Below are 13,371 nucleotides of genomic sequence, written 5' to 3' on the forward strand. Positions count from 1 at the left end.
AGAAATTCACCTCCGCTTTAAACGAGATCGATTAAGGCGTGGCTGGCAGCTGCGGTGGTCCCGATCCCTCCCCCCCCCCGCCATTCCCATGTTTCTGAACGGAAGACCCGTCCCGTCTCGTGATGAAAGCGGAGCATAAAGATGCAGAGCAGCCTTCTAATTGGAGACCAAGTCGGAGCTGTCGTGCGCTGTGGGGAAAAAAAGGGCATTTGGGCGTGAGCGATGGAGGGTTGGCGCGCAGTCAATTGAGAAAATAATCAGTGGCGGCACAGAGAGGAATGTGGGCGGGCGGGCGGGCGGGCGGCGCTACCACTGCCTCGGGCCCGCAATGGTGAAAAAGTAACCTTCAAGTGGGAACTAGCACTGGCCAAGAGTGGATAAGAAGTGGAAGACGGGAAGGGAAGGGAAGGGAAGGGAAGGGAAGGGAAGGGAAGGGAAGGGAAGGGAAGGGAAGGGAAGGGAAGGGAAGGGAAGGAAGGGAAGGGAAGGGAAGGGAAGGGAAGGGAAGGGAAGGGAAGGGAAGGGAAGGGAAGGGAAGGGAAGGGAAGGGAAGGGAAGGGAAGGGAAGGGAAGGAGGCGTTGATGAAAGCTCACTGCCATTCACACTACGCAAATGAAGCACATTTGTGACGAAGGTTTTCAACACTTTAATGTGAATGTTTTCTGGAAAAAAAACAAAAGAAAAAAGCACAGTAAATGCCATATCATCTGCACATTATACTTGATCATCCACGTGACAAACAAAACCAAAATGCCCACATTTAAATACCACTTTATTCATATCGGAGTCATTATATTTATATATACTATATATATCTCTTTTTTTTTTCTTTCATATAGTATGAGCGTTTATAGATTTTCTTTCTGTTGCTGTCCATTTGCTGAAGTGTGGCAGTCTCTAAGGTCAAGCGTGGAGGTCCAGAGCCTGCCTTCCTGCCTGCCTGCCTATTGCTGCTAATCCCAGCAGTTGGCTACTGGGCCTGACTAAAGATGGATGGGGTTACCACCCGCCATTCCTCTAGTGTGTGTGCGTGCGTGCGTGCGTGCGTACGTGCGTGCGTGGGACGGGATGCCAGCTTTTTCTTCCAGGCCACAATCCAGTCTTACTTTGAACGCGGGACAGGTTGGGTGCACTTTCATGACGGAATAGATAGATAGATAGATAGATAGGTGGGAAAGGATGAGCTCTTGGCGCTAAACTCACCAGGGGAGATTAGCTGGCTCGGATGCTTGGTGTCGGACAGTGGCGGGGTTCGCTGACGGGAGGCACCGGGAGGGAGGTCACGGGGCTGAGGAAAACATTCATTCAAGCTCTAGTTTCCATCACATTCTTCATGAATTAATTAGAGTTGATTCCAGTCCAAAGAGCCTTTTTAACCGCTGAGCTCTACAAATGCTTTACACTATCTTATGTTGCAAAGCCAGCAATGGGGCATTTTAAGCTTCTGCGAAGGACAATCTTTTTTTTGTGTATGTTTTTTTTTTTTTTAAGGGGAAAAAAGCTCCAGTCAGCAGATATATACCATAATTTATTAGGTTCTTCCTCGGCCAATGCGGCATACTTTTTTTCTTGCTGATTCGGCTTCAGCTCGGTAAGGCAAACAAAGGTGTCGTTGTCAACAAAGATGGGCTAATAAGAAGAAAGCAAGCAATAACTTCAGGCTGCCCTTTTCTGGGAATTGAATGTCATAATAGGAATTTGGTCGTGATTATTGGATGGCTCCAATTTTGATGTCCAAATGATTAGCAGATGGCAGCCAGGCTAATTCACGGCTCCGTCGTGGCCTCTGCTGTTGTTTATGACGGCCGTTTATCTTCGTAAGCGTGTTTAACTCGCAGCTGAACTTGGACCCGCAACGTAACGTCCCGCCAGCCATCCAGGAATACGTCCGAGCCCCCTCGGTGAAAGCTTAATTAGTTCGAAGGGAGATTAAATTAGACGCAATTATTATGATAATATTTTCGTTTTCTGGCCGATAACGGCGCGAGCGAGCGAGCGAGCGTGTTTGTTAGGAACCAGCAATCTCGCTGGTAACAGTCAAAGTTATCGAGGCGTGAAATCAGAAATCCTGACGGCAACAAAATGTAATCTTTTTTTTTTCTTTTCCCCCTGCACACACACAGGGACAAAAGACTCGGGCGCGTGCTCTGTTACTTGAATTATAAGAGCCTGCCTTCCCTCCCCCCCCACTAAATGGTGCCGTTTTGTTTTGGTACAGTACACATTAAAAAAACAAGTCCCCAAATTTCTAATGTAGAAATTGTGTCGGAACGGAACTCATAAAGAGCCTAATTGCATTCCTTATACATTCAATGGGAGGAAAGTAAACGCTCAAATGGTTCTGCTACCACACCACTTTTGCTGGTCCATGTTTGGGTGACGGAAGGGCGGCGAGAAGCGGTGGCCATCAGTTGAGGGTGTGCATCCCATGTCCTACTTGTTTGACAAAGGCACAGGCTGATACAAATGGACTGTGCTCTGGCAATTTTGGCCTTCATTTTTTGACTGGACTCGATGGAGACCGACTAGTGTTGAGGTAAGAACTTGTTGACGTTCCCCACCCGGTTGCCACGTTCTGTGCATATGTTTATTGTTTGGCTCTTATATATATATATATATATATATATATATATATATATATATATATATATATATATATATAGTTAGTGTACGTATATATAGATAGATCTATCTATGAGTCCAGATAGGCTACACAGTGGCATGGAAAAAGCAAGGCGCCGCCATCCATCCATCCATCCATCCATCCATCCATCCATCCATCCATCCATCCATCCATCCATCCATCCATCCATCCATCCATCCATCCATCCATCCATCCATCCATCCATCCATCCATCACTCCATCCATCCATCCATCCATCCATCCATCCATCCATCCATCCATCCAGCCACTCCCGCGCGCCTAGCCCGACGGCAAGTAGGGCATCTCGTTGTGGTAGTTGTAGTCCGGGCAAACCTTCTGGACCAGGCGGTAGTCCGTGCTGTAAAAGGAAATGTAGATGCAGATGACTTTAAAAGGCTTTGAGCAAATCCAGGAGACGTGGCTCTGGATCTGCTCCTGGAAGCAGGTCTTGGACGGGTCGTAGTTGCACAGCGAGGTGCGCTTGCTGCGGTCCACCTTCTCGTAGTCCACGCGGCAGTTGAAGATCTTGGAGTCCTTGGGGTAGACCACGCTCTGGCGCTCCAGGTCGAACTCCACCGCTTTGACGGGCGGCACCAAGCTGACCGAGATGTTGCCCTGGCCTGTGGAGTTGTGGCGGAAGTAGACGCTAAAGGTGCCGTTGCCGTGGTCCACGATCTTGCCCGTGATCAGCAGGTTGAGCCGCACCGTCTTGATGTTGGAGTAGAAGTCCCCCCAGCCGAACATCTTTTTGAACTTGCCCGTCTTGACGATGGGCCGCCGCTTGACCCGCGAGCCCGAGGCGTCCCCCTTCGCCGCCGGCTCGCTGCCCAGCATCTCCCAGAACTCCTGCTTGGAAAACTCCTGCTTGGAGAAGGCGGCCGGCGTGCGGTAGGGCAGCTCCAAGGAGGTGGCGTTGGCCGCTCGCCCTCTGCCGTGAAGCATCCAGCGGCTCAGCGGCGACACGCCGGCCTGGCCGCTCAGGAGGCCCACCGTCTTGGACGAGGAGCTCTTGGGGCCCGACGAGTCGTCCTCCTGACTCAGGGCCACCTGGTGGACAACGGAGAGAGGGAGGGAGGAACGCGGTTAGCTAGCGCCTTCCCAGCCGCCCGTACGTCCCACCGTGGCGCCGAAACAAATGAAACCATTGAATCAATATTTAATTTACCGTTCGCACCTCGCGTGGAGGCGTCGCTGACATTTGATCAATGCAATACTGTAGAACGTGTCCAAATGCTACCAACTTAGCAGCTATTAAATTCCTTTGTTTAGATTGTCTGCAAGAGGGAGGGAGCGAAAGTGGGGAGAAAAAAAAAAAAAAAAAGTTATTCCCAGAGCAGCCGCGCAGCAGCCGCGTCCCGGGGGAGCCCGCAATTGATTCGGACAGAGAATCCCAAATTCAAGGTCCGTTAGCCCGGCGGTCGGTCTTTGCCGGCGCTCGGGTCGATACGTATATACGCCGGCCTGGGTGGGCTGTAATCCTGTTAAACAATAAAGCTGCGCTATTAAGAAACGCTCTCCAAAGGTGTTTCTCACACGTCGATGAGCCCGCTCCGCAGGCGCATTTACAAATCTTCATCCGAGGCAGCGCTGTAAAATGCTCATAAAATTGATCGGCTGGCTGGGCTTTTTTCCTGATCTGGTATGTTGCCGTGTTGGAGCCCTCAGAGTGTCCATGACCTATCACGTCTTTGTTTGCCTGCCAGCCTGCCTGCAGGAATGATGAGTTAGCCTGTTAGCGGCCTGGCTTGGAACTTTCATGAGACCAAAGAGGACCAAAGGCGTTACAAGTGCAAAGAAATAGGGCGGATGCTTGCGCAATCAAGCACAACGCTCAGTCTTTCTCTACGTTGGCTCGGGCAAGTGAATCAGTGGAAGGAAATGTCTTTCGAGTCTTAGCCAAGTCTAGCCCATATCATTGTCCAGGCTGAAATTGACAGCGAGATAGCACGCTTCATATCTTAAGATGGAAAGAAACACGACAGGCGTTGGCGATAAGACTCTGACGCCGATGGTCTGGCTTAATGGCCATTTCGCGGATCGGTAGAGGCTGGCTGGGATGCCTGCCGTACAATTGCAACCTTTTATTCCGGCTTCTGCCTTTTTACAACAAGGCGACATGTTGAAACTATTTTTTGACTTGAGAGTAGCGGTGTTGACTTTGGAATTCTCTCGGTATTTGAAATCGGTGAGTGTATTCTGGACTAGGGTGATTTAAAAACACACCAGTTGAAAATAATCCTGCTTCCTTCATCTTATCCGAGAGATGAGGACACATCTCCGCCCCTGGCGGAGTATTGGTGGATTATGCCGCCGCCGCCGCCGCCACCGTAATGATCTATATTAGCAGGTCGTTTGCGTGCGTGGAAAATGGTCCTCTGGGAGCAAGGTGCGCATCGTTTCACTTAAATGATAAGCGTCGCCGCTCCGAGCAGGTGCCGGGAGCGGAAACAAGCGGAGAGATAACGAGATGAGCTCCACTAAAAATCATTTGATAGATATATTAAATAAATCAACTCAATGCATTTTAATCAACATCTTAAAGCACAAGCCATGCTTTGCCCAACTCTGGATTAGCGGGTAGTTTGCATTTTGTCAATCCTCACTTAGATGATAAGCGATGCAAATATAAAGTGTGTGTGTGTGTGCGCGCCCGCGTGTGCGTAAACCCGCAGAGACGTTGATGCATTATGCATGCGTCTCCGCTCCCCTTCCGTCTACTGTCCTGACAGCGGCGGCTTCCTCGGGGATGATTAACTCCGACTCGTTTTCATTCCGCCCATCCGAGGCGGCCGGCAGGATTTGTTCCGACGCGCCGCGGACGGCGGGCCGCTATCGATTTTCTGTCTCGCCCAAAAAACTCGGGATTTCCTCTCATAACAACAGCGAGGAATTCCCGCCGTTTTGCCCTTTGGTACGAGATGAGAGGACTACCGCTTTTTCTTCTTTTTTTTTTTTTTTTTCCTTCTTCTGTTTGTTATCTGGCACGGCCTGTCCTCTTATTACCTGTCAATCAAAAGAAATGAGAACCGCACTGTTCTAAATGTGATAGTGCCTTGTCTGAGCAGGGTCCCAATTTATATTTGGAGTCAACCATGTGAGCAAAAAAGCATCACATGATAAAATGCAGATTCAAAGGCTGTGTTTTCCCTTTAAGTACAGTCGAATTCACCTTGTGTGCTTTTGTCTTTTTATGTTTCATTTGCATGTGTTCCGTCCCGGCGGAACGCTGAATCATCTCAAAAAGGTCGCCTCGCCGCTGCGGCCTGACTCCTCCTCTGTTTTTTTTTTATTGTTGAATATTACAACGGGCATTACTTTAATGCTTTACATCCTTCCGGAAAGAATGCACACGGCTACAAGTTTGTCGCCACTTTGCATTTAAGCGCGCGAGTATATGAGGTGTAAGATTTAACCATCAGCAGCACGCTTTCTAACTTTTACTTGTGCTATGTAAGCAAAATGGGCTAGGATGGATGGCTTCGGGAAAGAACATCTTGTTGGAATGCAAACAGTGGAGAGCGGACGGCAGGGCAGCATGTCTGATTTCTAACCTAAACCAAACATTATCAAAAATTATTCACATTCATTCTGGTGACATCTGTGACAAGGAGGAAACGAACCACCAAATTAGAGTTAGCCACGCCCCGAGGGAAAAAAACAACCTATCATCCGTCAGCGTGGGTACTGCACCAATTTCAAAGTCTCCGCAAAAGTAAACGCATAGCGAGCGGTGTCTTTTGGCTGCCATTTGTCACGTGCGCTTAGCCGCGGAGGTAGCTAGCTAGGCAGGCGGCGACGGCTCCGTCCGTCCGTCCGTCCCCGGCGGTAATTGCGAGTCATTCAGCCTGAGTGATCGGCGGCCCCCGGGCCCCTATACTCTCTGCGGGGAGCGCAATCTCCCCCAAGCCTGCCAGGCTCCGGCTGGCGATTACCAGCCTGTTACCGTGACAGCGACAGCGCTTTAACGGCGCTTCCCGCGGCGCGCGGGGGTCACGCTCGCTCGCTCGCTCGCTCGCTCGCTCGGCATCAAATAGCATTGGGAGGAGAAACGTTTAAGTGGGATCTGAGCCATCATTTCAGCTCAAGCAGGTTGAGGGCTGACAAGCCCCGAGTGGCAACCGGTCAAACAGCCTGTATCATCATCACATTATTTGCCTATTAAGCATAAGTGTAATGCAATTCCAAATTACAATACAGCCTGTTTGAAAGCCACTCCAGTCCACTGGCAGCTTTGCTCTTTCTTTGCGCTTTGTTTACGCTTCTTCTGCTGTCTAAACACAAGCGTGGATGCGCCGACAGTGTTTACTGGCCCAGAGCCAAGGCTCCCTCCCGTTTATAGTCGGGATCGGCCGTTAGCGCCTAGCGCTAACACAAAGGCGCGTGACCCGACCGGCAGTGAGCTAGCTGCCGAGGAAGAGACGCGGGGACAGAAGAGGAGACAATGTCAACACATCCTCACGTCTGAAAATGAATGGATACGTCTTCGTTTTATGCTTGGCGGAGGTAACAGGCACCATTGGTTAGGCCTCATTTTTTGCCGCAAACGTCTTGAGCTATCCCGTTTAAGCTCAAATGTATTTTGCCTTTACCCAGACTATGTTATTTATTGATATATGCGATGTCCGTACGGCGTATGTTGTTAAAAGGAGATCTGCTCCTCTTTTGGGTGGAGCTAACCATTTGAAAGCTGTATGTCACTTCTCGCTCCATCCATCCATCCATCAAAGCAGCAGATGAAGTGATGGAAGTGACAGTGCGCCTGATGAGCGCTAGAAAGCCGGTCCCGGTCCCGGGGTGTGGAATAAGCATTGGCTTGTCATCTCCGTCGCGCTCAAATCTTCATCTCTAATACGACATCAATTTTTAATTAAAGAGCGGCGCGGCTCAGATGTCTTAAGTGTCGGCCCGAGCGAGCGAGCGAGCGAGCGAGCGAGCGCTTTATTCGCTCGCCTTTCTCCCGTGCGTCGAATAAGCTCACCGTGGGAGCTCTCCCGTGTTTTAGCATTAAAAGTCTGAAAATGGCTTTTGCCCTTACAACTAATTATTCCTCTGCATTGTGTGCAGGTAAAAGTCATTTCCACAGAAACATTTGACTCCAGATGAATCATTTACTTCTTTTCTGGGCGGCTAACACTCGACACCTTTTCATTTTCAACTCTTCAGCCAGCGTGTTCGGCCTTTGTGCGGTCCCTGAAGACGCTTTTGTTTTGTATGCTCGGCCGGGCGAGCGCTTCTGAATAGGCTATGGCGTTTCCGCATGATAAGATATCGACCGCTTAGGGAGGGGATCACAGGGTCCCCTGATAGGGGGCAGCTTTAAATGACACTAGCTCTTGCTCGCTAACTTGTCAAGTATACCTTAGCAAAACGTCGCAAGCAATTCTTCAATCTCAGCGCTCATCTTGGCATGTTGCTTTTGAATCCCTTTGAGCTATGCACGCAGGCAGCAGGCAGCAGGCGTTTTGTTAAGAGAGCCAGCCGTCCTGCCCGCAGGCTAAAAGCGTCTGACTCACTCGTGCACCAGCGCCGACCGGATGCTGACCAAATCACACCAGAGTAGAAGGAGCAGCAGCCGACTGCTCGGACACCCCGCCCGACCTTTTACCCGCACTCCGAGTTTGGACAGAAAGTAGAGCGCTGTCAGCTGCGCCGTTTAACGGCCAAAGAGCGAGCCGCTCGTCTTCTGAGCCGATCGGGCCTGCGCCTCAAAGCGAGCCTTTCCAATTAAAGCGCCGGAGCTTGGTTGGTTGGTTGGTTGGATGGATGCCTTTTAAGAGGTGCTCTGGGATTCCTGCGAGGGGAGTTGAGGATATATGGAGCGGCGGCGGCGACAACAATTATTTTCAAAAGCCCATTTGAGCCGTCTTCCGCGGCCCACATCGCAGCCACCGCTCAGGCTCCTAATGTATGTACAGAAAGAATGGGACGGATACATTGTCCATGCGTCGAGGGGCTCATCGCTTTCTCGCTCGCTCTCGCTTCCCCAAGGACGGCTCTCTTAAGGATGGTTCCATGCGGTGATATTACGATTCATGACGCAATTGAACATGAGCCCATTATTTGTCCGTCCGTCCGTCCATCCATCCATCCGTCCATCCATCCAGCAGTAGTCAACTGGTACTTCCAGGCCATCCAATCCAATGAGAAGCCATGCGTATGTACATAATGTTGCGGTTGCCGCCTGGTTCACAGTCGCGAGCTTCAAATATGAGCTTTCTTCACGCACGCAATTTCCGGGAATATCATTGAATGCGGATTGGCCAACGGCAATGTGCTTATTTATTTCTACATATTTTTTTAGCTCAGCGTCATTCCTCAAAGTCACCATTAATTTGTTTAAAATGATGGTTTCATTAAAAATAACTCTAGCTGCAATTTGCGATGGACTCAAACAAGCATATTAAATTGCCATTTTGGTTCTGGTACAAACTGTTCTGTTTACTCCCACTGTGCTCCAAAGCAGCAGCTTTAATTAAGGCTAGAAAGTAGAAGTAGTCTCTCCGTGAGCTTCCTTCACAACAAACTTGCTTATTGAAATATTTTCCACACTGAGGTGAGTTAACATGCTTGATGAAGGATGGCTCGGGCCTTTGCATTGAAATCATTTTGTGACCATTTCAAGGAACTGGAGGTGCTACATTCAATTTCACGTGTGCGTGTGTGTGTGTGTGTCAATGCGTTTCCAATCAAATATGATGATTTGCAATCAAATAAAAATGAAATGAAATAAAAAAATAAATACACACCAAATTAAAAAAAAATAGCAATTATTTAATTAACTAAATGATGCCGCGATAAATTTAGCACTGACATCAAGCACAATGTGCCATAAATATCTCGACGATGGTATCAAAGAACATCTTGTTGTTCCTACACAATGGAACTTCTCAATAGGATCTTGGTGCAGCTGTATCTAATGAAGCGTCCGCCGAATGTGTATTTTGCAAGCGTTTGCAGGAGGTCCCCGGAGAGTCAGCCTTTCTCTCTCGGGGGAATTGCACGCCATTACGACAGAAAAGATTGAAATTTCAATGCTCCTCTTTTTAATGACTCTTTTTTTCCTTAATGGACTTAATTCATTAATTGCTCCATAATTCATCAGTGTCATGGAACTAATGAATTACCCATGATTCCCTGCTGATGTTTATTTCCTCTCGCATACAAGGAGAAAGGGCTACAAGAAATGAGTGTTAATTTCATGATCACATGAACGTGTGTGTGTGTGTGTGTGTTGTCGTCTGCCATGTTTTTTTTTGTTTTACTATTACCTGACTGACTATTCACGCCTTCCTTCCTTCTTTTTCTTCCTAGTCCCCCCCCCCCCCCCCTTCGGTTTTCCGTAATGAGGCAGCTGAGCCCGCGGGCTTCCGAGCAAGAAGAGCAGGAGGATGTTTTCAACTTCCCTCGTGTGACTAAAGAGCTGATTTCTCATTAAAGGCAAGTTTATTTATTTATTTATTTTTTGCTTTTCTTGTGCAAGCACACATGAAAGGCGAGGCGAGTGAGTGAGCCCAATTGGAGATGCAAGAGGGGTGTTGGAAAAGCACTTTTGACATCTATTTTTTAATTGTCTCACACAATTTGAAACAATCTGCATTTTGTTATTACAGCTCAAAAATTGCACAGCTAGGTCCACATAGCATCAATAATATTGGTTGCCATGAGTAGAGCCACAAAAAAAGCCTCTGGAGGATTCCAGAGACTTTTTTCACGCCCGCCCGAAAAGGCTGCTAAGTTTGAAATATGCCATCAAGCACAAAAACGGACCAACTGGGTTCATAAAGGATTTGGAAAAAGCCACTTTCACTCGGCGATTGAACATTTGGGAGACTATGCATGAGTAGACCCACCAAAAAGTCATTTTCGTCATTTCCCAAAATTTGAAGCATTGGGCCTCGCAAGCTTGGACAACATTTGATAACTCGCAAGAAACGGAATAATTCAGGTCATGATTCTTATTATTTTTTTTCTTTTTGAATTCATCACCCCAACTTGAAATTTTGTTGGCTTATCCATCACGAACGGACGTAAGCGCATTTATGTCTGAAAAGACACCGAAGATCTGCTGCGCTTTAAAGCGACTATGCTAAATTGGAAAAATCTTGGCTATTTTCCGACAGCCCCGAGATTTTGTCTGCTAGCTTCCAAAAGGACACTTCTAAACAGATGGGGCATTCTAAATTGTGAAGAATGTTGGCCAGAGCGTGCGTGTGGCTGCAGTGGCGTAGCTTGATGGCTCGCCATAAAACATCAAAGTGGAATCATTCATTAACTGCAAGCTTGGAGCCGATGAGTATCATGGGCGCCCCCTGCTGGTAGAAACTGTCACACCCGATACTCCTAGTTCCTCCTAAATTTTGATCACGGCGGTCAATGGGCCTTTCTTTGTTGCTTGCTGCTTTTATTCGTGGAGGATTTGAGGTAAAGGTCACCTTGAGTGACAACGGGTCGAAATGTACAGCGCGCTTTCTATGACGACGGCCTTCAAAGTGCAACATTCACCAAGCAATTACACGGACGGAGCGCTGAATAAAAGCGCAGGCGAATGAATGTTTGCCAGCGCTCTTTGAATACCAATTTGATGAGGGCGAAGATCATGCATTCATGCCAGAAGTGCATGAAGGGAACTCGACTTGAACCTTCTTCGTAAGCCGTGAGCGTGTTGACAAAAAGAGACCATTTCGCTCCTTTTTTTAAATTCATTATTCTTTTTCTATTTTGCCCCAAATGACTTTGAAGTCAAAAAGAATCACAATGAATTGATTCATGGACAACAAGTGGTCAGTCACGTCGAGACGACGCGGACCTTTCGTGCTCGCCGTGAAGGGTCAAAAGGCGTGCCGAGATTCCGACCTGGATCTTTGACTGCGACAGATGTACGTACTTGTTCTCGACATTTTACTCAATAGGCTTGTTTCTCTTTTCTTTTTTAATATCTATCTATCTATATAGTGGTAGGAAGTGAAAGTACTTCCAGAAGAGTCATGCAAGCATGGGGACAATTGAAAGTCCCCACGTGAGGCAAATAGTCCTCACCGATAGTCGGCCATGTTGGATGTGCCATCATTTGATCATTTCCCACCCGTTTTTCTCGACTTCTTTCAGTCTTGGATCTCCATGCTGACTTTGACATTGTGTTTGTCAACTTTTGAGTCGATTTGAAGCAGCCACGTCCCCGTCCCCCCCCCCCCCGCCCGTCCCCCCCAGTGTGACTTTGCCTTGCTTACCAAACAAGCGGTTCCGTTGAGGAGCAGCAGAATGAAGCCGCGCATTGTTCCGCCACGCTTGAAAAGCCACAAGTCTTCCTTCCTAATTATTGAAAAGCAAAAAAACTCAACTCCCGCTTGTCTACTTTTTCTCCTTCTCCTTCTTCTTCTTCTTCTTCACGAGCCTCCCACACGGCGGGGTCCGTCCCGGCTGGCGCGCCGTCCCGTCATGTGTTTTTTTTCGGGGCTCGCCGTTCTTTTCTTCTTTACCTGTGACTGAGGAATTCCATGGCGTTATCATCCATGGCACAACATTCCAGGCTGGCGCGCATCCCCGGGAGGGAAGGCTGATGGTGGCGATGACGATTGGTCCAGACGCAGCATCCGGCCGGCTCCGACTGAGCGAGCGCTGCTGTGCTGAGCTGAGCTGAGCTGAGCTGAGCTGGAGAGAAGCCCACACTCGTTTTAACACCTCTCTCTCTCTCGCTCTCTCGCTCTGGCTTTCTCGCAGCTTTTCCACCACTCTTGTCCTAAAGCCGCCTCCTTTTTCCCCTTCCTTCCCCGTCTCTCTCTCTCTCTCTCTCTCTCTCGGCCAGCCACTTTCTCACGTTCATTAGGAATGCAAGACGCTCGCTCCGCCCGTTGTCAAATGTGCCTGACACCTACAATGCACCAGACGACAGAGGTGTTGACACAAAACTATTGGGACAGAAAAAAGAGAAAAGTGAAGCTGAAATTTGAAGTATGGGGATAGATACCAGCAACTGTAAATATGGCCATAAGTATTGGGACGCCTATAATGCGCTCGGTCGGAAGTGGCTGCTCATCAAATGGGCAAACTCCCAATCGTAGATCCCGCAGAAGCAATAGCATGCGTCCAACAGTTTGCCTGCAAATAGAGCAAACGACGACTTGTAAGTTGAAAAATGGGGGCGCTTGTAAGTGGATTTGTGACATTTGGTGACATCATGTGCCGTCAGGTTCCGTTCTTGTATGAGCTCCCGGCAGGTCTGTGACGAACAAAGACAGCAGGCAGTTCATTAACGGCGGGTCCATGGCTCAATTCTGCCTTCATTAGAACCTCACACGGTCTTTTGTTTCTTCTTGTACTGGCCAAGAGGGAGGCCGTGACACGGTCGCTCAGGGTCATATTTTCTTTTCCTTTTCTCTTTTTTATCCTCGAGCAAATAACCTTCTGGCGCCCGAGGACCAGGCGCCGCAGTTCAGGGTTAACCGAGGCCGGGTTATAGGTTAATTGGCTCAGCCTAGCAAACACCAAGAGACGCCACCCCGGGAGATGCGAGGCGTCAGCGAGCGAGTCTTAGCCTTTGTTGCCTGCTCATTGCGGGAGCCGAGAAGATTCTCCAAACTCTCGGTAGAAATCCTGCTGCGCTAGTATTGCGCTTATAATCTGGAGCTACTGCTGAAAGCTCGGTCGGTCTGAAGTGGCTTGAAATTTGTCTCCCTGATATCATTAGGCGCGAGATGCCAATCATCTCCATTTCCCCCCCTTTGGTCTC

At 48.7% G+C, this 13,371-nt stretch overlaps 1 protein-coding gene across 1 annotated transcript; it reads right to left on the bottom strand.

The window, feature by feature from the left end:
- Positions 1–631: 631 nt before the first annotated feature.
- LOC125983668 (neurexophilin-1) lies at positions 632–12,874 on the bottom strand. The gene is made up of 2 exons (XM_049745145.2): positions 11,873–12,874; positions 632–3,692 (listed from the first exon to the last, which is right to left on the bottom strand). The coding sequence occupies exons 1-2, from the start codon at positions 11,915–11,917 to the stop codon at positions 2,925–2,927; spliced, it is 813 nt and encodes a 270-aa protein (XP_049601102.1). The 5' UTR covers positions 11,918–12,874; the 3' UTR covers positions 632–2,924.
- Positions 12,875–13,371: the final 497 nt, after the last annotated feature.

This window comes from Syngnathus scovelli, chromosome 16, assembly GCF_024217435.2.
Source record: "Syngnathus scovelli strain Florida chromosome 16, RoL_Ssco_1.2, whole genome shotgun sequence".
NCBI lineage: Eukaryota > Metazoa > Chordata > Actinopteri > Syngnathiformes > Syngnathidae > Syngnathus > Syngnathus scovelli.

What these genes read in the sequence shown, in the direction of transcription:
- LOC125983668 (XM_049745145.2), bottom strand. Translation starts at nt 11,917, where the DNA reads ATGCGCGGCTTCATTCTGCTGCTCCTCAACGGAACCGCTTGTTTG. An exon ending in TCAACGGAACCGCTTGTTTG is followed by an intron (nt 3,693 to 11,872) that starts GTAAGCAAGGCA and finishes GTTGTCCACCAG; the next exon opens with GTGGCCCTGAGTCAGGAGGA.